The sequence below is a fragment of the Oncorhynchus keta genome, chromosome 22 (genome assembly GCF_023373465.1).
Source record: "Oncorhynchus keta strain PuntledgeMale-10-30-2019 chromosome 22, Oket_V2, whole genome shotgun sequence".
Lineage (NCBI taxonomy): Eukaryota > Metazoa > Chordata > Actinopteri > Salmoniformes > Salmonidae > Oncorhynchus > Oncorhynchus keta.
The window spans coordinates 52,994,667-53,021,697 of NC_068442.1; the positions used below are offsets into that span (position 1 = coordinate 52,994,667).

Genomic DNA, 27,031 nt, shown 5'->3' on the forward strand with positions numbered 1-27,031 from the left:
GTGCACTCTAACCAGGGCCCTACATAGTGCACTCTAACCAGGGCCCTACATAGTACACTCTAACCAGGGCCCTACATAGTGCCCATTGACCAGGGCCCTACATAGTGCCCATTGACCAGGGCCCTACTTAGTGCCCATTGACCAGGGCCCTACATAGTGCCCATTGACCAGGGCCCTACATAGTGCACTTTAACCACTTTAACATAGTGCACTTGGACCAGGGCCCTACATAGTACACTTGGACCAGGGCCCTACATAGTACACTTTGACCAGGGCCCTACATAGTACACTTTGACCAGGGCCCTACATAGTACACTTTAACCACTTTAACATAGTGCACTCTGACAAGGGCCCTACATAGTGCACTTGGACCAGGGCCCTACATAGTGCACTTGGACAAGGGCCCTACATAGTGCACTTGGACCAGGGCCCTACATAGTGCACTTGGACAAGGGCCCTACATAGTGCACTTGGACCAGGGCCCTACATAGTGCACTTGGACAAGGGCCCTACATAGTGCAGGGCCCTGCATAGTCTAACCACTTTAACATAGTGCACTTGGACCAGGGCCCTACATAGGGTTCCATATGGGAAGCTGCCCTATTGAGAGAGAACCATTCAGGTTTGGCTCTAGGCTAGTTCATTAGTACCTCAGTTACTAGCGGGCGTGTGTGTGTGTGTATTGAGAGAGAACCGTTCAGGTTTGGCTCTAGGCTAGTTCATTAGTACCTTTTTCCAAATCCTCAGTTTCCCACATAGATGACCTCAGTTACTACTAGGTTTAAATAACGTAGATCTGTGTTGTCGTTTTGAGAGAGAACCGTTCAGGTTTGGCTCTAGGCTAGTTCATTAGTACCTTTTTCCAAATCCTCAGTTTCCCACATAGATGACGACTAGGTTTAAATAACAGATCTAGATCACTGTGTTTCCCAGCCTTGTCTGAATGGAGGGGACTGTCGAGACCAGGTGAATGGTTATACCTGCGCCTGTCCTGCTGCCTTCACCGGGACACACTGTGAGACAGGTGAGCTACTGGATAAAAACCTCCCCTTCATTGGAGGGAGTACTATTCAACTGACTCCTTTGTCCCAAATGGCATACTATTCCTTATATAGTGCACTACTTTTGACCAGGGACCACAGAGGTGGTACTTGTACGTGAAGCTGCCTCACGTTACAGAGTCAGTTCCTGCCCTACGGGCCGTTCTCATCAAGCTGAACCATCACTACAGAGTCAGGAGACAGACTCCTGCCCTACGGGCCGTTCTGGTTCCGACAAGTCTTACTTAAGTCCCCTTTAGGGAATAGGGGGCATTTGGGAATAGGGGGCATTTGGGAATAGGGGGCATTTGGGAATCGAGGGCCATTTGGGAATAGGGGGCATTTGGGAATCGAGGGGCCATTTGGGAATCGAGGGGCCATTTGGGAATCAAAAGGCATTTGGGAATAGGGGGGCATTTGGGAATAGGGGGCCATTTGGGAATCGAGGGGCCATTTGGGAATAGGGGGCCATTTGGGAATCGAGGGGCCATTTGGGAATCGAGGGACCATTTGGGAATAGGGGGCATTTGGGAATAGGGGGCATTTGGGAATAGGGGGGCATTTGGGAATAGGGGGGCATTTGGGAATAGGGGGCCATTTGGGAATCGAGGGGCCATTTGGGAATCGAGGGGCCATTTGGGAATAGGGGGCCATTTGGGAATCGAGGGGCATTTGGGAATCGAGGGGCCATTTGGGAATAGGGGGCATTTGGGAATAGGGGGGCATTTGGGAATAGGGGGGCATTTGGGAATAGGGGGACATTTGGGAATAGGGGGTCATTTGGGAATCGAGGGGCCATTTGGGAATCGAGGGGCCATTTGGGAATCGAGGGGCCATTTGGGAATAGGGGGACATTTGGGAATAGGGGGGCATTTGGGAATAGGGGGTCATTTGGGAATAGGGGGGCATTTGGGAATAGGGGGGCATTTGGGAATAGGGGGCATTTGGGAATAGGGGGCATTTGGGAATAGGGGGCATTTGGGAATAGGGGGCATTTGGGAATAGGGGCCATTTGGGAATCGAGGGGCCATTTGGGAATCGAGGGGGTCCATTTGGGAATAGGGGGCCATTTGGGAATCGAGGGGCATTTGGGAATAGGGGGCATTTGGGAATAGGGGGACATTTGGGAATAGGGGGTCATTTGAGAATAGGGGGCATTTGGGAATAGGGGGCATTTGGGAATAGGGGGCATTTGGGAATAGGGGGCATTTGGGAATAGGGGGCATTTGGGAATAGGGGGTCATTTGGAAATAGGGGGGCATTTGGGAATAGGGGGCATTTGGGAATAGGGGGTCATTTGGGAATAGGGGGCATTTGGGAATAGGGGGTCATTTGGGAATAGGGGGCCATTTGGGAATAGGGGGGAAGGAATAGGGGTCATTTGGGAATAGGGGGCCATTTAGGAATAGGGGTCATTTGGGAATAGGGGGCATTTAGGAATAGGGGGGTCATTTAGGAATAGGGGTCATTTGGGAATAGGGGTCATTTGGGAATAGGGGTCATTTAGGAATTTAGGGGGTCATTTAGGAATAGGGGTCATTTAGGAATAGGGGTCATTTGGGAATAGGGGGTCATTTAGGAATAGGGGGTCATTTGGGAATAGGGGTCATTTAGGAATAGGGGGTCATTTGGGAATAGGGGTCATTTAGGAATAGGGGTCATTTGGGAATAGGGGTCATTTAGGAATAGGGGGTCATTTAGGAATAGGGGTCATTTGGGAATAGGGGGTCATTTAGGGGGTCATTTGGGAATAGGGGTCATTTAGGAATAGGGGTCATTTGGGAATAGGGGTCATTTGGGAATAGGGGGTCATTTGGGAATAGGGGTCATTTGGGAATCATTTGGGGGTCATTTGGGAATAGGGGGACATTTGAGAATAGGGGGGCATTTGGATGAACAACGGTTCATGATATAAAATGTTACCATAGGCGGCCGGTAAGCCCTACTTCCTGCTCTCTGTTTTGACTTCCTGCTCTCTGTTTTGACTTCCTGCTCTCTGTTTTGACTTCCTGCAATAGAACATGTTTCCAATTGGGACAGCAGGTATTAAACGAAACCTGACTAACCTCTCTCTCTCTCTCTCTCTCTCTCTCTGGGAGGATGAGACGGGTGAGGTCACATCCCAAATGCAACTCTTCCTTTTATATAGTGCACTACTTTTGACCATGGGGCCAGTAGTACGTAGTGTACTGTATAGGCAACAGGGTGCCGTTTGGGAGTATCCCGAGAGTGGCTAGGAGCTCCTTGTTAGAGTGACCTGGTGGTTTGTTGAAAGGTTTTGCGGCGTCTCCTGTTTTCAGAGCCTCAGCGTCGGTGTGGTTAGCTAATGGCTGAGAGCTGAGACCTTGGCGATGGGCTTCTCTACCAAGAGCAACAACACGAAACAGAGAGAAAGAAAGAAAGAGCTCCCTTTGTGTTATATTGCTGTGCCGTAGTATGCCTGCACACTGTCCTTGTAACTGTCTGAATAATTCTTACGATTAGCTAGAAAGCCTCAACCTATCATATTTTCTTTCGTAGAGTTGGCGGTGGTCCGTGTGAATTCATCATCTACTCCTCGAACTGAAAATCGAACAGGTGGGTTTTTCGCTTTGGAGGTCATTTGAATGTAGGTCATCAGACCGTCTATGATTTTGCCAGACAGAAACATGGAATCGGCTCGGTGGTCCTATTGGACAGAACCACCTCTCTCTGTCCAATAGAAAAAGAGCACCTTGTCTGTGATAAACGTCTTTGTCAGAGCTAATCATTCCCAAAGCTTTTCTTTTTTTTTTTTTACACATTTTTATTCCAAACACTTGTTTCAAAGTACTGTACTTTCCTGTTCTCTATGGAGGTTTTGGCATCATACACTGTGTTGCCTTAGGCCAAGATATGGTATTAACTAAAGTAGATGTCCAGCCTCATCCTAAGCTTCTATCCTGGTCTTCCTTGTCTGTCTGGCAGTGTCCTGTGAGGGGGAGGGCTGTGACAAACACCAGCTCTGTGAACACACCGGCTCTGGGAGCTTCAACTGCACATGTACCCAAGGATTCTATGGTGACAACTGTGAAGGTAAAGTAATGACTGGGACAGACCCTGCTCTAGTTGGAGACAGTTAGACAGCAGGTACAGGTCAGAGCCGATTCTAGTAGAGTCTAGTTGGAGACAGTTAGACAGCAGGTACAGGTCAGAGCCGATTCTAGTAGAGTCTAGTTGGAGACAGTTAGACAGCAGGTACAGGTCAGAGCCGATTCTAGTAGAGTCTAGTTGGAGACAGTTAGACAGCAGGTACAGGTCAGAGCATTTTCTAGTAGAGTCTAGTTGGAGACAGTTAGACAGCAGGTACAGGTCAGAGCATTTTCTAGTAGAGTCTAGTTGGAGACAGTTAGACAGCAGGTACAGGTCAGAGCATTTTCTAGTAGAGTCTAGTTGGAGACAGTTAGACAGCAGGTACAGGTCAGAGCATTTTCTAGTAGAGTCTAGTTGGAGACAGTTAGACAGCAGGTACAGGTCAGAGCATTTTCTAGTAGAGTCTAGTTGGAGACAGTTAGACAGCAGGTACAGGTCAGAGCATTTTCTAGTAGAGTCTAGTTGGAGACAGTTAGACAGCAGGTACAGGTCAGAGCATTTTCTAGTAGAGTCTAGTTGGAGACAGTTAGACAGCAGGTACAGGTCAGAGCATTTTCTAGTAGAGTCTAGTTGGAGACAGTTAGACAGCAGGTACAGGTCAGAGCATTTTCTAGTAGAGTCTAGTTGGAGACAGTTAGAGGTACAGGTCAGGTACAGTTGGAGTCAGACAAGCAGAGCCGATTCTAGTAGAGTCTAGTTGGAGACAGTTAGACAGCAGGTACAAGTCAGAGCCGATTCTAGTAGAGTCTAGTTGGAGACATTTAGACAGCAGGTACAGGTCAGAGCCGATTCTAGTAGAGTCTAGTTGGAGACAGTTAGACAGCAGGTACAGGTCAGAGCATTTTCTAGTAGAGTCGAGTTGGAGACAGTTAGACAGCAGGTACAGGTCAGAGCATTTTCTAGTAGAGTCTAGTTGAAGACATTTAGACAGCAGGTACAGATCAGAGCCGACTCTATACTGGACAAATTCAGGTATGGTTATCCCCGTTTTATTCCGTTTGCTTCCGTTTTAAGAACAGTTTTTCAACAGAATCGGTGGAATGAATACACCCCTGATCACGCTTAAACACAGTTCACTTTCATAGCAGCCACGTGGTATTCAATTCAAATCAAATCAAACTGTATTTGTCTCATACACCGAATTCCTGTGGGTCTCTCAGTACCTGGAAGAAGGGAAAAGGAAAAGCTCTAGTCTGTTCTGCTGTTCATCTGTAACTCCCAGTTTACTATGGGATCCTGGGGAACAACAGGCGATCCTGGGGAACAACAGGCGATCCTGGGGAACAACAGGCGATCCTGGGGAACAACAGGCGATCCTGGGGAACAACAGGCGATCCTGGGGAACAATTACTTTATGACCTGTTTTTTTTTATTAGTTTACTTACAAGGGGAAGTGCCGCTTTGTCTAGACTTGAAAGGACAAGGGGCCTCTGCATGGGCTGAAGCTGAGGGTTGGTATTTATTCAGGTAGTTTCATCAGACAAGGGTGGTGTAATATGCCTTGCAGCAGGGCAGCAGAGTAGCGCAGAGAACCGGCAAACTGTTTCCTATACAGTGCATTACTTTTGACCAGGAAACTCTGACACTCTGCTATTCCTATTCCTTACATAGTGCATTGCTTTTGACCATGGGGACTCTAACTACTAGTGACCCTAGTCACTAGTTCCTATTACTGCTAGTCGAAAGTAGTGCACTGAATAGGGAATCGGGTGCCATTTGGGATGAATTCGCTGACTGGTCCACGTACTCCTCTGGATGAGGTCCACGCCACTCTACGGGCCCTGCTGTCTCCTCTATGGTCCTGCTGTCTCCTCTACGGTCCTGCTGTCTCCTCTACGGGTCCTGCTGTCTACTCTATGGTCCTGCTGTCTACTCTATGGTCCTGCTGTCTACTCTATGGTCCTGCTGTCTCCTCTATGGTCCTGCTGTCTCCTCTACGGGTCCTGCTGTCTCCTCTATGGTCCTGCTGTCTCCTCTACGGTCCTGCTGTCTCCTCTACGGTCCTGCTGTCTACTCTATGGGTCCTGCTGTCTCCTCTACGGTCCTGCTGTCTCCACTATTGTCCTGCTGTCTCCTCTATGGTCCTGCTGTCTCCACTATTGTCCTGCTGTCTCCTCTATGGTCCTGCTGTCTCCTCTAAGGTTCTGCTGTCTCCTCTACGGTCCTGCTGTCTCCTCTATGGTCCTGCTGTCTCCTCTACGGTCCTGCTGTCTCCTCTATGGTCCTGCTGTCTCCTCTACGGTCCTGCTGTCTCCTCTATGGTCCTGCTGTCTCCTCTATGGTCCTGCTGTCTCCTCTATGGTCCTGCTGTCTCCTCTACGGTCCTGCTGTCTACTCTATGGGTCCTGCTGTCTCCTCTATGGTCCTGCTGTCTCCTCTACGGTCCTGCTGTCTCCTCTATGGTCCTGCTGTCTACTCTATGGGTCCTGCTGTCTCCTCTATTGTCCTGCTGTCTCCTCTACGGTCCTGCTGTCTCCACTATGGTCCTGCTGTCTCCTCTACGGTCCTGCTGTCTCCTCTATGGTCCTGCTGTCTCCTCTACGGTCCTGCTGTCTCCTCTACGGTCCTGCTGTCTACTCTACGGTCCTGCTGTCTACTCTATGGGTCCTGCTGTCTCCTCTACGGTCCTGCTGTCTCCACTATTGTCCTGCTGTCTCCTCTATGGTCCTGCTGTCTCCACTATTGTCCTGCTGTCTCCTCTACGGTCCTGCTGTCTACTCTAAGGTTCTGCTGTCTCCTCTACGGTCCTGCTGTCTCCTCTACGGTCCTGCTGACTCCTCTACGGTCCTGCTGTCTCCTCTATGGTCCTGCTGTCTCCTCTATGGTCCTGCTGTCTCCTCTATGGTCCTGCTGTCTCCTCTACGGGTCCTGCTGTCTACTCTATGTTCCTGCTGTCTCCACTATGGTCCTGCTGTCTCCTCTATGGGTCCTGCTGTCTCCTCTATGGTCCTGCTGTCTCCTCTATAGTCCTGCTGTCTGCTCTATGGTCCTGCTGTCTCCTCTATGGTTCTGCTGTCTCCTCTATGGGTCCTGCTGTCTCCTCTATGGTTCCTGATGTCTCCTCTATGGGTCCTGCTGTCTCCTCTATGGTCCTGCTGTCTACTCTATGGGTCCTGCTGTCTCCTCTATGGTCCTGCTGTCTCCTCTATGGTCCTGCTGTCTCCTCTACGGGTCCTGCTATCTCATCTACGGGTCCTGCTGTCTCCTCTACGGGTCCTGCTGTCTCCTCTACGGGTCTTGCTGTCTCCTCTACGGGTCCTGCTGTCTCCTCTACGGGTCTTGCTGTCTCCTCTACGGGTCCTGCTGTCTCCTCTACGGGTCTTGCTGTCTCCTCTACGGGTCTTGCTGTCTCCTCTACGGGTCCTGCTGTCTCCTCTACGGGTCCTGCTGTCTCCTCTACGGGTCTTGCTGTCTCCTCTACGGAACAGCTGCTTGCTGCATAAACCACATGGCACATCCTGTGTTATTGTACTGCTACCTCTAGTACTATTTCACCTCCTTAGAGGGAAATATCATACTATGCCATCGATCCCAAATGGCATCCTATTCCTATAGGCCCTGTTCAAAAGTAGTGCACTAAATGGGGAATTTGGTATCATTTGGGATGCGGTACTATGTGTGTGTGTTAGGAAATGGACAATGTGTTTTCAAAACCGGTTGGTAGGTTCTCCCGCGAGACATTTGGTTTCCCCCGCCGAGGCTGAAGTCCTGTCGCCACGGTCAACACAGATTTATTTCTCAGCTCCAAAAGCTCTTTAATAGTATGTGAGCCATTGCAAATTCATGCTACTCCTCAACCCTTTGAGCTGAAGTAACTATCAAGGCTTATATAGACTTTCCTAAATCTCCCAAATACTTTCCTGCCTGGCTCACTTGGAAGGCCCTGTGGAAAAAGGAGCAGGATCCTCGAGAGAGAGAGAGAGAGAGAGAGAGAGAGAGAGAGAGAGAGAGAGAGAGAGAGAGAGAGAGAGAGAGAGAGAGAGAGAGAGAGAGAGAGAAGAGAGAGAGAGAGAGAGAGAGAGAGAGAGAGAGAGAGAGAGAGAGAGAGAGAGAGAGAGAGAGAGAGAAAGTAGCAGAAGAGAGAAGGACAGGGAGAGAGAGAGAGAGAGAAGGTAACATTACACAGGATGTACGGAGAGCCTCCTAATCGGTCCTCCTGGATCAAAGAGAAAACACAAGGCCAATGAAAACCTCTCCAGCTAATTAACAGTCCATTCATTTGCCCCAGGGGGCATCGCTCCATTTTGATAATTCTTGAGTCCCAAATGGCACCCTATTCCCTATATAGTGCACGACTATCGACCAGGGCCCATAGGGCTCCGGTCGAATACAGTACACTACATAGGGAATAGGCTGATATTCGGGACACAGGCCACAAAACATGTTCCAGATCATGAGAAAAAGAATACCCATCCGTCGTCCTTCCTCCCTGACTTCAAAAGGAAGTGGTTTAGCAGTGATACATCCACTTCCTGTTCTTCACTGCTGCAATTCGGAGGCAGAGAGAGGAGAGAAACATTTAAATATTCCTTTATTTAGCATTGATACAGCTACTTCCTTTCTTTAGCATTGATACAGCCACTTCCTTTATTTAGCATCGATACAGCTACTTCCTTTATTTAGCATTGATACAGCCACTTCCTTTATTTAGCATTGATACAGCTACTTCCTTTATTTAGCATTGATACAGCCACTTCCTTTATTTAGCATTGATACAGCTACTTCCTTTATTTAGCATTGATACAGCTACTTCCTTTATTTAGCATTGATACAGCCACTTCCTTTATTTAGCATTGATACAGCCACTTCCTTTATTTAGCATTGATACAGCTACTTCCTTTATTTAGCATTGATACAGCCACTTCCTTTATTTAGCATTGATACAGCTACTTCCTTTATTTAGCATTGATACAGCTATTTCCTTTCTTTAGCATTGATACAGCTACTTCCTTTATTTAGCATTGATACAGCTACTTCCTTTCTTGATCATTGATACAGCCACTTCCTTTATTTAGCATTGATACAGCCACTTCCTTTATGTAGCATTGATACAGCTACTTCCTTTATTTAGCATTGATACAGCTACTTCCTTTATTTAGCATTGATACAGCCACTTTCTTTATTTAGCATTGATACAGCTACTTCCTTTATTTAGCATTGATACAGTTACTTCCTTTATTTAGCATTGATACAGCTACTTCCTTTACTTCCTTTATTTAGCATTGAACTACAGCTAGCTATGAGAACGGTCTGGTTCCTGTGAACTACAGCTAGCTATGAGAACGGTCTGGTCCTGTAAACTACAGCTAGCTATGAGAACAGTCTGGTTACTGTGAACTACAGCTAGCTATGAGGACAGTCTGGTTCCTGTGAACTACAGCTAGCTATGAGAACGGTCTGGTCCTGTGAACTACAGCTAGCTATGAGAACGGTCTGGTCCTGTGAACTACAGCTAGCTATGAGAACGGTCTGGTTACGGTCTGGATACTGTTGATGTTCTCTGGGACTGGGATACTGTTGATGTTCCCTGGGACTGGGATACTGGGGACTGGGATACTGGGGACTGGGATACTGTTGATGTTCTCTGGGACTGGGATACTGTTGATGTTCTCTGGGACTGGGATACTGTTGATGTTCTCTGGGACTGGGATACTGTTGATGTTCTCTGGGACTGGGATACTGTTGATGTTCTCTGGGACTGGGATACTGTTGATGTTCCCTGGGACTGGGATACTGTTGATGTTCTCTGGGACTGGGATACTGTTGATGTTCTCTGGGACTGGGATACTGTTGATGTTCCCTGGGACTGGGATACTGTTGATGTTCTCTGGGACTGGGATACTGTTGATGTTCTCTGGGACTGGGATACTGTTGATGTTCTCTGGGACTGGGATACTGTTGATGTTCTCTGGGACTGGGATACTGTTGATGTTCTCTGGGACTGGGATACTGTTGATGTTCTCTGGGACTGGGATACTGTTGATGTTCTCTGGGACTGGGATACTGTTGATGTTCTCTGGGACTGGGATACTGTTGATGTTCTCTGGGACTGGGATACTGTTGATGTTCTCTGGGACTGGGATACTGTTGATGTTCTCTGGGACTGGGATACTGTTGATGTTCCCTGGGACTGGGATACTGTTGATGTTCTCTGGGACTGGGATACTGTTGATGTTCTCTGGGACTGGGATACTGTTGATGTTCTCTGGGACTGGGATACTGTTGATGTTCTCTGGGACTGGGATACTGTTGAAGCTACCGCTCCAAACGTGTTACAGACCTCTGAGGTTGTAAATGTAGCTTATCGATGGCTATCTCTGTCGCAAATGACCCAACATGCTATGAGCTGTTCTGTCTCTTTTGAGTCCGTGTCTGTGACCTCTTCTCTTCTGTCTGTGTCTGTCATCCGCAAAGGAGTGTCTGTGACCTCTTCTCTTCTGTCTGTGTCTGTCATCCGCAGAGGAGTGTCTGTGACCTCTTCTCTTCTGTCTGTGTCTGTCATCCGCAGAGGAGTGTCTGTGACCTCTTCTGTCTGTGTCTGTCATCCGCAGAGGAGTGTCTGTGACCTCTTCACTTCTGTCTGTGTCTGTCATCTGCAGAGGAGTGTCTGTGACCTCTTCTCTTCTGTCTGTGTCTGTCATCCGCAGAGGAGTGTCTGTGACCTCTTCTCTTCTGTCTGTGTCTGTCATCCGCAGAGGAGTGTCTGTGACCTCTTCTCTTCTGTCTGTGTCTGTCATCCGCAGAGGAGTGTCTTTGACCTCTTCTCTTCTGTCTGTGTCTGTCATCCGCAGAGGAGTGTCTGTGACCTCTTCTCTTCTGTCTGTGTCTGTCATCCGCAGAGGAGTGTCTGTGACCTCTTCTCTTCTGTCTGTGTCTGTCATCCGCAGAGGAGTGTCTGTGACCTCTTCTCTTCTGTCTGTGTCTGTCATCCGCAGAGGAGTGTCTGTGACCTCTTCTCTTCTGTCTGTGTCTGTCATCCGCAGAGGAGTGTCTGTGACCTCTTCTGTCTGTGTCTGTCATCCGCAGAGGAGTGTCTGTGACCTCTTCTCTTCTGTCTGTGTCTGTCATCCGCAGAGGAGTGTCTGTGACCTCTTCTCTTCTGTCTGTGTCTGTCATCCGCAGAGGAGTGTCTGTGACCTCTTCTCTTCTGTCTGTGTCTGTCATCCGCAGAGGACCTCTTCTCTTCTGTCTGTCTGTGACCTCTTCTCTTCTGTCTGTGTCTGTCATCCGCAGAGGAGTGTCTGTGACCTCTTCTCTTCTGTCTGTGTCTGTCATCCGCAGAGGAGTGTCTGTGACCTCTTCTCTTCTGTCTGTGTCTGTCATCCGCAGAGGAGTGTCTGTGACCTCTTCTCTTCTGTCTGTGTCTGTCATCCGCAGAGGAGTGTCTGTGACCTCTTCTCTTCTGTCTGTGTCTGTCATCCGCAGAGGAGTGTCTTTGACCTCTTCTCTTCTGTCTGTGTCTGTCATCCGCAGAGGAGTGTCTGTGACCTCTTCTCTTCTGTCTGTGTCTGTCATCCGCAGAGGAGTGTCTGTGACCTCTTCTGTCTGTGTCTGTCATCCGCAGAGGAGTGTCTGTGACCTCTTCTCTTCTGTCTGTGTCTGTCATCTGCAGAGGAGTGTCTGTGACCTCTTCTCTTCTGTCTGTGTCTGTCATCCGCAGAGGAGTGTCTGTGACCTCTTCTCTTCTGTCTGTGTCTGTCATCCGCAGAGGAGTGTCTGTGACCTCTTCTCTTCTGTCTGTGTCTGTCATCCGCAGAGGAGTGTCTGTGACCTCTTCTCTTCTGTCTGTGTCTGTCATCCGCAGAGGAGTGTCTGTGACCTCTTCTCTTCTGTCTGTGTCTGTCATCCGCAGAGGAGTGTCTTTGACCTCTTCTCTTCTGTCTGTGTCTGTCATCCGCAGAGGAGTGTCTGTGCCAGAATGGTGGCATCTGCGTGGAAGTGAATGGGACCTGTGACTGCTCCTCCGGCTTCACTGGACTCTACTGTCAGTTTGGTATGTATCATATTATATACTGGACTCTACTGTCAGTTTGGTACGTATCATATCATATTATATACTGGACTCTACTGTCAGTTTGGTACATATCATATTATATACTGGACTCTACTGTCAGTTTGGTACGTATCATATTATATACAGGACTCTACTGTCAGTTTGGTACGTATCATATTATATACTGGACTCTACTGTCAGTTTGGTACGTATCATATCATATTATATACTGGACTCTACTGTCAGTTTGGTACGTATCATATTATATACTGGACTCTACTGTCAGTTTGGTACGTATCATATTATATACTGGACTCTACTGTCAGTTTGGTACGTATCATATTATATACTGGACTCTACTGTCAGTTTGGTACGTATCATATCATATTATATACTGGACTCTACTGTCAGTTTGGTACGTATCATATTATATACTGGACTCTACTGTCAGTTTGGTACGTATCATATTATATACTGGACTCTACTGTCAGTTTGGTACGTATCATATTATATACTGGACTCTACTGTCAGTTTGGTACGTATCATATTATATACAGGACTCTACTGTCAGTTTGGTACGTATCATATTATATACTGGACTCTACTGTCAGTTTGGTACGTATCATATTATATACTGGACTCTTCTGTCAGTTTGGTACATATCATATTATATACTGGACTCTTCTGTCAGTTTGGTACATATCATATTATATACTGGACTCTTCTGTCAGTTTGGTACGTATCATATTATATACTGGACTCTTCTGTCAGTTTGGTACATATCATATCATATTATATACTGGACTCTACTGTCAGTTTGGTACATATCATATTATATTATATACTGGACTCTACTGTCAGTTTGGTACGTATCATATTATATACTGGACTCTACTGTCAGTTTGGTACATATCATATTATATACTGGACTCTACAGTCAGTTTGGTACGTATCATATTATATTATATACTGGACTCTACTGTCAGTTTGGTACGTATCATATTATATACTGGACTCTTCTGTCAGTTTGGTACATATCATATTATATACTGGACTCTTCTGTCAGTTTGGTACGTATCATATTATATACTGGACTCTTCTGTCAGTTTGGTACATATCATATCATATACTGGACTCTTCTGTCAGTTTGGTACGTATCATATTATATACAGGACTCTACTGTCAGTTTGGTACGTATCATATTATATTATATACTGGACTCTACTGTCAGTTTGGTACGTATCATATCATATTATATACTGGACTCTACTGTCAGTTTGGTACGTATCATATTATATACAGGACTCTACTGTCAGTTTGGTACGTATCATATCATATTATATACTGGACTCTACAGTCAGTTTGGTACGTATCATATTATATTATATACTGGACTCTACTGTCAGTTTGGTACGTATCATATTATATACTGGACTCTACTGTCAGTATGGTACGTATCATATTATATACTGGACTCTTCTGTCAGTTTGGTACATATCATATCATATTATATACAGGACTCTACTGTCAGTTTGGTACATATCATATTATATTATATTCTGGACTCTACTGTCAGTTTGGTACATATTATATTATATACTGGACTCTACTGTCAGTTTGGTACGTATCATATTATATACTGGACTCTACTGTCAGTTTGGTACGTATCATATCATATTATATACTGGACTCTACTGTCAGTTTGGTACGTATCATATTATATTATATACTGGACTCTACTGTCAGTTTGGTACATATCATATCATATTATATACTGGACTCTACTGTCAGTTTGGTACGTATCATATTATATACTGGACTCTACTGTCAGTTTGGTACGTATCATATTATATTATATACTGGACTCTACTGTCAGTTTGGTACGTATCATATTATATACTGGACTCTACTGTCAGTTTGGTACATATCATATTATATTATATACTGGACTCTACTGTCAGTTTGGTACGTATCATATTATATTATATACTGGACTCTACTGTCAATTTGGTACATATCATATCATATTATATACAGGACTCTACTGTCAGTTTGGTACGTATCATATTATATACTGGACTCTACTGTCAGTTTGGTACGTATCATATTATATACTGGACTCTACTGTCAGTTTGGTACGTATCATATTATATACAGGACTCTACTGTCAGTTTGGTACATATCATATTATATACTGGACTCTTCTGTCAGTTTGGTACATATCATATCATATTATATACAGGACTCTACTGTCAGTTTGGTACGTATCATATTATATACTGGACTCTACTGTCAGTTTGGTACGTATCATATCATATTATATACAGGACTCTACTGTCAGTTTGGTACATATCATATCATATTATATACAGGACTCTACTGTCAGTTTGGTACGTATCATATTATATACTGGACTCTACTGTCAGTTTGGTACGTATCATATCATATTATATACAGGACTCTACTGTCAGTTTGGTACATATCATATCATATTATATACTGGACTCTACTGTCAGTTTGGTACATATCATATCATATTATATACTGGACTCTACTGTCAGTTTGGTACATATTATATTATATACTGGACTCTACTGTCAGTTTGGTACATATCATATTATATTATATACTGGACTCTACTGTCAGTTTGGTACGTATCATATTATATACTGGACTCTACTGTCAGTTTGGTACATATCATATTATATACTGGACTCTACTGTCAGTTTGGTACATATCATATTATATTATATACTGGACTCTACTGTCAGTTTGGTACGTATCATATTATATTATATACTGGACTCTACTGTCAGTTTGGTACATATCATATCATATTATATACAGGACTCTACTGTCAGTTTGGTACGTATCATATTATATACTGGACTCTACTGTCAGTTTGGTACGTATCATATCATATTATATGCAGGACTCTACTGTCAGTTTGGTACATATCATATCATATTATATACAGGACTCTACTGTCAGTTTGGTACGTATCATATTATATACTGGACTCTACTGTCAGTTTGGTACATATCATATCATATTATATACAGGACTCTACTGTCAGTTTGGTACATATCATATCATATTATATACAGGACTCTACTGTCAGTTTGGTACATATCATATCATATTATATACAGGACTCTACTGTCAGTTTGGTACATATCATATCATATTATATACAGGACTCTACTGTCAGTTTGGTACATATCATATCATATTATATACAGGACTCTACTGTCAGTTTGGTACATATCATATCATATTATATACAGGACTCTACTGTCAGTTTGGTACGTATCATATTATATACTGGACTCTACTGTCAGTTTGGTACATATCATATCATATTATATACTGGACTCTACTGTCAGTTTGGTACGTATCATATTATATACTGGACTCTACTGTCAGTTTGGTACATATCATATTATATTATATACTGGACTCTACTGTCAGTTTGGTACGTATCATATCATATTATATACAGGACTCTACTGTCAGTTTGGTACGTATCATATTATATACTGGACTCTACTGTCAGTTTGGTACATATCATATTATATACTGGACTCTACTGTCAGTTTGGTACGTATCATATTATATTATATACTGGACTCTACTGTCAGTTTGGTACGTATCATATTATATTATATACTGGACTCTACTGTCAGTTTGGTACATATCATATCATATTATATACAGGACTCTACTGTCAGTTTGGTACGTATCATATTATATACTGGACTCTACTGTCAGTTTGGTACGTATCATATTATATACTGGACTCTACTGTCAGTTTGGTACATATCATATCATATTATATACTGGACTCTACTGTCAGTTTGGTACATATTATATTATATACTGGACTCTACTGTCAGTTTGGTACATATCATATTATATTATATACTGGACTCTACTGTCAGTTTGGTACGTATCATATTATATACTGGACTCTACTGTCAGTTTGGTACATATCATATTATATACTGGACTCTACTGTCAGTTTGGTACATATCATATTATATTATATACTGGACTCTACTGTCAGTTTGGTACGTATCATATTATATTATATACTGGACTCTACTGTCAGTTTGGTACATATCATATCATATTATATACAGGACTCTACTGTCAGTTTGGTACGTATCATATTATATACTGGACTCTACTGTCAGTTTGGTACGTATCATATCATATTATATGCAGGACTCTACTGTCAGTTTGGTACATATCATATCATATTATATACAGGACTCTACTGTCAGTTTGGTACGTATCATATTATATACTGGACTCTACTGTCAGTTTGGTACATATCATGGGACTCTACTGTCAGTTTGGTACATATCATATCATATTATATACAGGACTCTACTGTCAGTTTGGTACATATCATATCATATTATATACAGGACTCTACTGTCAGTTTGGTACATATCATATCATATTATATACAGGACTCTACTGTCAGTTTGGTACATATCATATCATATTATATACTGGACTCTACTGTCAGTTTGGTACGTATCATATCATATTATATACAGGACTCTACTGTCAGTTTGGTACATATCATATCATATTATATACAGGACTCTACTGTCAGTTTGGTACGTATCATATTATATACTGGACTCTACTGTCAGTTTGGTACATATCATATCATATTATATACTGGACTCTACTGTCAGTTTGGTACGTATCATATTATATACTGGACTCTACTGTCAGTTTGGTACGTATCATATTATATTATATACTGGACTCTACTGTCAGTTTGGTACGTATCATATCATATTATATACAGGACTCTACTGTCAGTTTGGTACGTATCATATTATATACTGGACTCTACTGTCAGTTTGGTACGTATCATATTATATACAGGACTCTACTGTCAGTTTGGTACGTATCATATTATATACTGGACTCTACTGTCAGTTTGGTACGTATCATATCATATTATATACAGGACTCTACTGTCAGTTTGGTACATATCATATCATATTATATACAGGACTCTACTGTCAGTTTGGTACGTATCATATTATATACTGGACTCTACTGTCAGTTTGGTACATATCATATCATATTATATTCCTTCTCCCCCAACAAGATTTAGATGCAAGTGGCTGTTCCACTGGTTGTCATAAGGTGTATGCACCTGGAATTTGTAAGTCGCTCTGGATAAGAGCGTTTGCTAAATGACTTAAATGTAAATGTAAATGTATATACTGGACTCTACTGTCAGTTTGGTACATATTATATTATATACTGGACTCTACTGTCAGTTTGGTACGTATCATATTATATACTGGACTCTACTGTCAGTTTGGTACGTATCATATTATATACTGGACTCTACTGTCAGTTTGGTACATATCATATCATATTATATACTGGACTCTACTGTCAGTTTGGTACATATCATATTATATACTGGACTCTACTGTCAGTTTGGTACGTATCATATTATATACTGGACTCTACTGTCAGTTTGGTACATATCATATTATATACTGGACTCTACTGTCAGTTTGGTACGTATCATATTATATACTGGACTCTACTGTCAGTTTGGTACATATCATATCATATTATATACAGGACTCTACTGTCAGTTTGGTATGTATCATATTATATACTGGACTCTACTGTCAGTTTGGTACATATCATATTATATACAGGACTCTACTGTCAGTTTGGTACGTATCATATTATATTATATACTGGACTCTACTGTCAGTTTGGTACATATCATATCATATCATATTATATACAGGACTCTACTGTCAGTTTTGTACATATCATATTATATTATATACTGGACTCTACTGTCAGTTTGGTACATATCATATCATATTATATACTGGACTCTACTGTCAGTTTGGTACATATCATATTATATACTGGACTCTACTGTCAGTTTGGTACATATCATATTATATTATATACTGGACTCTACTGTCAGTTTGGTACGTATCATATTATATACTGGACTCTACTGTCAGTTTGGTACATATCATATCATATTATATACTGGACTCTACTGTCAGTTTGGTACGTATCATATCATATTATATACTGGACTCTACAGTCAGTTTGGTACATATCATATTATATTATATACTGGACTCTACTGTCAGTTTGGTACGTATCATATCATATTATATACTGGACTCTACTGTCAGTTTGGTACGTATCATATTATATACAGGACTCTACTGTCAGTTTGGTACGTATCATATCATATTATATACTGGACTCTACAGTCAGTTTGGTACGTATCATATTATATTATATACTGGACTCTACTGTCAGTTTGGTACGTATCATATTATATACTGGACTCTACTGTCAGTATGGTACGTATCATATTATATACTGGACTCTTCTGTCAGTTTGGTACATATCATATCATATTATATACAGGACTCTACTGTCAGTTTGGTACATATCATATTATATTATATACTGGACTCTACTGTCAGTTTGGTACATATTATATTATATACTGGACTCTACTGTCAGTTTGGTACATATCATATTATATACTGGACTCTACTGTCAGTTTGGTACATATCATATCATATTATATACTGGACTCTACTGTCAGTTTGGTACGTATCATATCATATTATATACTGGACTCTACAGTCAGTTTGGTACATATCATATTATATTATATACTGGACTCTACTGTCAGTTTGGTACATATCATATCATATTATATACTGGACTCTACTGTCAGTTTGGTACATATTATATTATATACTGGACTCTACTGTCAGTTTGGTACATATCATATTATATACTGGACTCTACTGTCAGTTTGGTACATATCATATTATATACTGGACTATACTGTCAGTTTGGTACATATCATATTATATACTGGACTCTACTGTCAGTTTGGTACATATCATATCATATTATATACTGGACTCTACTGTCAGTTTGGTACGTATCATATCATATTATATACTGGACTCTACAGTCAGTTTGGTACATATCATATTATATTATATACTGGACTCTTCTGTCAGTTTGGTACGTATCATATTATATACTGGACTCTACTGTCAGTTTGGTACGTATCATATTATATACTGGACTCTACTGTCAGTTTGGTACGTATCATATCATATTATATACTGGACTCTACAGTCAGTTTGGTACATATCATATTATATTATATACTGGACTCTACTGTCAGTTTGGTACGTATCATATCATATTATATACTGGACTCTACTGTCAGTTTGGTACGTATCATATTATATACAGGACTCTACTGTCAGTTTGGTACGTATCATATTATATTATATACTGGACTCTACTGTCAGTTTGGTACGTATCATATCATATTATATACTGGACTCTACTGTCAGTTTGGTACGTATCATATTATATACAGGACTCTACTGTCAGTTTGGTACGTATCATATCATATTATATACTGGACTCTACAGTCAGTTTGGTACGTATCATATCATATTATATACTGGACTCTACTGTCAGTTTGGTACGTATCATATTATATTATATACTGGACTCTACTGTCAGTTTGGTACGTATCATATTATATACTGGACTCTACTGTCAGTATGGTACGTATCATATTATATACTGGACTCTTCTGTCAGTTTGGTACATATCATATCATATTATATACAGGACTCTACTGTCAGTTTGGTACATATCATATTATATTATATACTGGACTCTACTGTCAGTTTGGTACATATTATATTATATACTGGACTCTACTGTCAGTTTGGTACGTATCATATTATATACTGGACTCTACTGTCAGTTTGGTACGTATCATATCATATTATATACTGGACTCTACTGTCAGTTTGGTACGTATCATATTATATTATATACTGGACTCTACTGTCAGTTTGGTACATATCATATCATATTATATACTGGACTCTACTGTCAGTTTGGTACGTATCATATTATATACTGGACTCTACTGTCAGTTTGGTACGTATCATATTATATTATATACTGGACTCTACTGTCAGTTTGGTACGTATCATATTATATACAGGACTCTACTGTCAGTTTGGTACGTATCATATCATATTATATACTGGACTCTACTGTCAGTTTGGTACGTATCATATTATATACAGGACTCTACTGTCAGTTTGGTACGTATCATATTATATTATATACTGGACTCTACTGTCAGTTTGGTACGTATCATATCATATTATATACTGGACTCTACTGTCAGTTTGGTACGTATCATATTATATACAGGACTCTACTGTCAGTTTGGTACGTATCATATCATATTATATACTGGACTCTACAGTCAGTTTGGTACGTATCATATTATATTATATACTGGACTCTACTGTCAGTTTGGTACATATTATATTATATACTGGACTCTACTGTCAGTTTGGTACGTATCATATCATATACTGGACTCTACTGTCAGTTTGGTACGTATCATATTATATTATATACTGGACTCTACTGTCAGTTTGGTACGTATCATATTATATTATATACTGGACTCTACTGTCAGTTTGGTACATATTATATTATATACTGGACTCTACTGTCAGTTTGGTACGTATCATATTATATACTGGACTCTACTGTCAGTTTGGTACATATCATATCATATACTGGACTCTACTGTCAGTTTGGTACGTATCATATTATATTATATACTGGACTCTACTGTCAGTTTGGTACGTATCATATTATATACTGGACTCTACTGTCAGTTTGGTACATATCATATATAATATATTAATCACTAGACTGTAATTGGAAACAGACAGAAGCATTCCTACTGAATCTCATGTTGTGGAATGTACCTTACTTACAATGTGGTAGTGTCACACAGTACCAGTACCAGTACCAGTACCAGTACCAGAGTAGGTAGGCTGTAAATATGGCTTTTCAGAGTGTCAGATTAGGCTATATAGTGACTGTCCTTCACTTAGTGTTGTCAGTTTTATCATGCTGTTTCTCTCTTTCTGACCCTCCTGTCCTCCTCAGAGGTGACCCAGACCCCATGCAGCAACAGCAGGCCGTGTCCTGATGGAGGACCCTGTCTGGAGTACGGAGGAACCTACCTGTGTACCTGTCAGACAGGTGTGGCAGACCTAGATCACAGGGACTTCTATCCTCCCTATGGTAAGAGCCTACTGTCTTCTTCTTCGTCACCTCCTCCTCCTCCACCTCCACCTCTTCCTTTTACTCTTCATCCTCCTTCTCTTCCTCCTCCTCCTCTTCCTCTTCCCTTCCTTTTCCTCTTCCCTTCCTTCTACTCCTCTTCTTCCTCCTCCTACGCCTCCTCTTCCTCTACCTACTCTGCTTCCTCCTCTTCATCTTCCTCTTCTTCCTCCTCCTCTCCCTCCTACGCCTCCTCTTCCTACTCCGCCTCCTCCTCCTAATCTTCCTCTTATTCCTCCTGATCTTCCTCCTCCTTCTCCTCCTTCTCTTCCTACTCCTCCTCCCCCTCATCCTCATCTTCTTCCTCCTTCTCATCTTCCTCCTCCTTCTCCTCCTTCTCTTCCTACTCCTCCTCCTCCTCTTCCTCCTGATCTTCCTCCCCACCCTATTCATCCTCCTTCTCTTCCTCCTCCTCCTCCTCCTCATCCTCATCTTCTTCCTCCTCCTCCTCCTCATCTTCCTCCTCCTTCTCCTCCTTCTCTTCCTACTCCTCCTCCTCCTCTTCCTCCTGATCTTCCTCCCCACCCTCTTCATCCTCCTTCTCTTCATCCTCCTCCTCCTCCACTTCTTCTTCCTCCTCCTCTTCCTCCTGATCTTCCTCCTCTTCTTCTTCCTCCTCCTCTTCCTCCTCCTTCTCTCCTACCATGTGGTCCCAAGAAACAGGGCCCTCTGACTCTGTACTATAGTGTTGCTGTACACCAGAGCCTGGTTACTATAGTGATAAACAAACTCTATGCCAGGCCAGTCTCTCGCGCCGAGGCGGGTGGCTCGCCGTGTGTGTGAGAGTCACATTCACTGTTTGGGAAGGATAAATTGAAATAGGATTTATTCTGGAGTTGACTAATTGTGGAGATAATGTTTCAGCCTTGCCAGCCATGGAGTGACAGAACCTCAAGGTGTTTCTAATGACTGAACCATGCCCACACTCTCACATTAAAGTTAGGAGGTTTTTACCTTCCTCTGGTGTGTGTGTGTGTGTGTGTGTGTGTGTGTGTGTGTGTGTGTGTGTGTGTGTGTGTGTGTGTGTGTGTGTGTGTGTGTGTGTGTGTGTGTGTGTGTGTGTGTGTGTGTGTGTGTGTGTGTGTGTGTGTGTGTGTTTTCCAGTACAGCCTCGATCGGTCTGTGATTCGTCTCCGTGTCTGAACGGAGGTCAGTGCTATGAGAGAGATGGAGGCTACACCTGCGAGTGCAAGCATGGATACAGAGGGAAGCACTGTGAGAAAGGTAGTATGACCTCATGCTTTTACCCCATTACCCTTGGAAACATTTATCCCATTACCATGGGAAACATTTACTCCATTACCCTGGGAAACATTTACCCCATTACCCATGGAAACATTTACCCCATTACCATGGGAAACATTTACCCCATTACCCTGGGAAACATTTACCCCATTACCCTGGGAAACATTTACCCCATTACCCTGGGAAACATTTACCCCATTACCATGGGAAACATTTACCCCATTACCCTGGGAAACATTTACCCCATTACCCTTGGAAACATTTATCCCATTACCATGGGAAACATTTACCCCATTACCCTGGGAAACATTTACCCCATTACCCTTGGAAACATTTACCCCATTACCATGGGAAACATTTACCCCATTACCCTGGGAAACATTTACCCCATTACCCTGGGAAACATTTACCCCATTACCCTGGGAAACATTTACCCCATTACCCTGGGAAACGTTTACCCCATTACCCTGAGAAACATTTACCTCATTACCATGGGAAACATTTACCCCATTATCCTGGGAAACATTTTCCCCATTACAAATCAAATCAAATCAAATGTATTTATATAGCCCTTTGTATTTATATAGCCCACATCAGCTGATATCTCAAAGTGCTGTACAGAAACCCAGCCTAAAACCCCAAACAGCAAGCAATGCAGGTGTAGAAGCACGGTGGCTAGGAAAAACTCCCTAGAAAGGCCAAAACCTAGGAAGAAACCTAGAGAGGAACCAGGCTATGTGGGGTGGCCAGTCCTCTTCTAGCTGTGTCGGGTGGAGATTATAACAGAACATGGACAAGATGTTCAAATGTTCATAAATGACCAGCATGGTCAAATAATAATAATCACAGGCCCTCAGCCCTTGCCTTGACAGGAAGCCAGTGTAGGGAGGCTAGCACTGGAGTAATATGATCAAATTCTTTGGTTCTCGTCAGGATTCTAGCAGCCGTATTTAGCACTAACTGAAGTTTATTTAGTGCTTTATCCGGGAGGCCGGAAAGTAGAGCATTGCAGTAGTCTAACCTAGAAGTGACAAAAGCATGGATTAATTTTTCTGTATCATTCTTGGACAGAAAGTTTCTGATTAAAACGGAACCTTGAGGAACACCGAAATTTACAATTGATTTGTCAGAGGACAAACCATTCACAGAGACAAACTGATATCTTTCCGACAGATAAGATCTAAACCAGGCCAGAATTTGTCCATGTAGACCAATTTGGGTTTCCAATCTCTCCAAAAGAATATGGTGATCGATGGTATCAAAAGCAGCAATAAGGTCTAGGAGATGCAGAGCCTCGGTCTGATGCCATTAAAAGGTAATTTACCACCTTCGCAAGTGCAGTCTCGGTGCTATGATGGGGTCTAAAACCAGACTGAAGCGTTTCGTATTCATTGTTTGTCTTCAGGGAGGCAGTGAGTTGCTGCGCAACATCTTTTTCTAAAAATGTTGAGAGGAATGGAAGATTCGATATAGACCGATAGTTTTTTTATATTTTCTGGGTCAAGGTTTGGCTTTTTCAAGAGAGGCTTTATTACTGCCACTTTTAGTGAGTTTGGTACACATCCGGTGGATAGAGAGCTGTTTATTATGTTTAACATAGGAGGGCCAAGCACAGGAAGCAGCTCTTTCAGTAGTTTAGTTGGAATAGGATCCAGTATGCAGCTTGAAGGTTTAGAGGCCATGATTATTTTCATCATTGTGTCAAGAGATATAATACTAAAACACTTGAGTGTCTCCCTTGATCCTAGGTCCTGGCAGAGTTGTGCAGACTCAGGACAACTGAGGTTTGGAGGAATACGCAGGTTTAAAGAGGAGTCCGTAATTTGCTTTCTAATAATCATAATCTTTTCCTCAAAGAAGTTCATGAATTTATCACTGCTAAAGTGAAAGTCATCCTCTCTTGGGAATGCTGCTTTTTAGTTAGCTTTGTGACAGTATCAAAAAGGAATTTCGGATTGTTCTTATTTTCCTCAATTAAGTTAGAAAAATAGGATGATCGAGCAGCAGTAAGGGCTCTTCGGTACTGCACGGTACTGTCTTTCCAAGCTAGTCGGAAGACTTCCAGTTTGGTGTGGCGCCATTTCCGTTCCAATTTTCTGGAAGCTTGCTTCAGAGCTCGGGTATTTTCTGTGTACCAGGGAGCTAGTTTCTTATGAGAAATGTTTTTAGTTTTTAGGGGTGCAACTGCATCTAGGGTATTGCGCAAGGTTAAATTGAGTTCCCCAGTTAGGTGGTTAACTGATTTTTGTCCTCTGGCGTCCTTTGGTAGACAGGGGAAATCTGGAAGGACATCAAGGAATCTTTGTGTTGTCTGTGAATTTATAGCATGACTTTTGATGTTCTTTGGTTGGGGTCTGAGCAGATTATTTGTTGCAATTGCAAGCGTAATAAAATGGTGGTCCGATAGTCCAGGATTATGAGGAAAAAATTAAAATCCACAACATTTATTCCATGGGAAATAAAATAGGTCCAGAGTATGACTGTGACAGTGAGTAGGTCCAGAGACATGTTGGACAAAACCCAATGAGTCGATGATGGCTCCGAAAGCCTTTTGGAGTGGGTCTGTGGACTTTTCCATGTGAATATTAAAGTCACCAAAGATTAGAATATTATCTGCTATGACTACGAGGTCCGATAGGAATTCAGGGAACTCAATGAGGAACGCTGTATATGGCCCAGGAGGCCTGTAAACAGTAGCTATAAAAACTGATTGAGAGGCTACATAGATTTCATGACGAGAAGCTCAAAAGAGGAAAACTTCTTTTTTTTTTTTGTAAATTGAAATTTGCTATCGTAAATGTTAGCAACACCCTCTGCCTTTGCGGGATGCACGGGGGATATGGTCACTAGTGTAGCCAGGAGGTGAGGCCTCATTTAACACAGTAATTCATCAGACTTAAGCCATGTTTCAGTCAGGCCAATCACATCAAGATTATGATCAGTGATTAGTTCATTGACTATAATTGCCTTTGAAGTAAGGGATCAAACATTAAGTTTGAGATGTGAGGTATCATGATCTCTTTCAATAATGACAGGAATGGAGGTGGTCTTTATCCTAGTGAGATTGCTAAGGCGAACACCTCCATGTTTAGTTTTTCCCAACCTAGGTCGAGGCACAGACACAATGTCAATGTGGATAGCTGAGCTGACTACACTGACTGTGCTAGTGGCAGACTCCACTATGCTGGCAGGCTGGCTAACAGCCTGCTGTCTGGCCTGTACCCTATTTAATTGTGGAGCTAGAGGAGTTAGAGCCCTGTCTATGTTGGTCGATAAGATGAGAGCACCCCTCCAGCTAGGATGGAGTCCGTCACTCCTCAGCAGGTCAGGCTTGGTCCTGTTTGTGGGTGAGTCCCAGAAAGAGGGCCAATTATCTACAAATTCTATCTTTTGGGAGGGGCAGAAAACAGTTTTCAACCAGCGATTGAGTTGTGAGACTCTGCTGTAGAGCTCATCACTCCCCCTAACTGGGAGGGGGCCAGAGACAATTACTCGATGCCGACACATCTTTCTAGCTGATTTACACGCTGAAGCTATGTTGCGCTTGGTGATCTCTGACTGTTTCATCCAAACATCGTTGTTGCCGATGTAGATAACAATATCTCTATACCATGTTTAATGGTATATCTATAAATGTTTACCCTGGGAAACATTTACCCCATTGCGCTTGAGAAACATTTACCCCATTACCCTGGGAAACATTTTCCCCATTACCCTGGGAAACATTTACCCCATTACACTTGGGAAACATTTCCCCATTACCATGGGAAACATTTACCCCATTACCCTTGGGAAACATTTACCCCATTGCGCTTGAGAAACATTTACCCCATTACCATGGGAAACATTTTCCCCATTACCATGGGAAACATTACCCCATTACCCTGGGAAACATTTCCCCATTACCCTGGGAAACATTTACCCCATTACCCTGGGAAACATTTACCCCATTACCCTGGGAAACATTTACCCCATTACCCTGGGAAACATTTACCCCATTACCCTGGGAAACATTTACCCCATTACCCTGGGAAATATTTACCCCATTACCCTTGGGAAATATTTACACCATTACCCTTGGGAAACATTTCCCCATTGCTCTTGGGAAACATTTTCCCATTACCCTTGGGACACATTTACCCCATTACCCTGGGAAACATTTACCCCATTACCCTGGGAAACATTTGCCCCATTACCCTTGGAAACTTTTAGCCTGTTACCATGGGAAACATTTCTGTAACGGCGTTCTTCGTTTGTCGAAAGAGAGTCGGACCGAAATGCAGCGTGGTGGTTACTCATGACTTTAATTAAACAAATGACGATACATGAAATAACTAATAAATACAAAAACAACAAACGGAACGTGAAACCTAATTACAGCCTATCTGGTGAAACTACACAGAGACAGGAA

General features: G+C 42.6%; 1 protein-coding gene across 6 annotated transcripts in view; it reads left to right on the forward strand.

The window, feature by feature from the left end:
* sned1 (sushi, nidogen and EGF-like domains 1) overlaps positions 1–27,031 on the forward strand; it is a 221,787-nt gene that overhangs the window by 152,326 nt on the left and 42,430 nt on the right. For 4 of the 6 annotated variants that reach the window (XM_052475605.1, XM_052475606.1, XM_052475608.1 and 1 more), the window contains 6 exons: positions 911–1,024; positions 3,561–3,617; positions 3,987–4,094; positions 12,052–12,144; positions 21,199–21,336; positions 22,480–22,599. In XM_052475605.1, the coding sequence (XP_052331565.1) occupies positions 911–1,024; positions 3,561–3,617; positions 3,987–4,094; positions 12,052–12,144; positions 21,199–21,336; positions 22,480–22,599 (630 nt within the window). The remainder of the gene's footprint in view (positions 1–910; positions 1,025–3,560; positions 3,618–3,986; positions 4,095–12,051; positions 12,145–21,198; positions 21,337–22,479; positions 22,600–27,031) is intronic. The other 2 variants (XM_052475607.1, XM_052475611.1) reach the window with 1 other exon arrangement.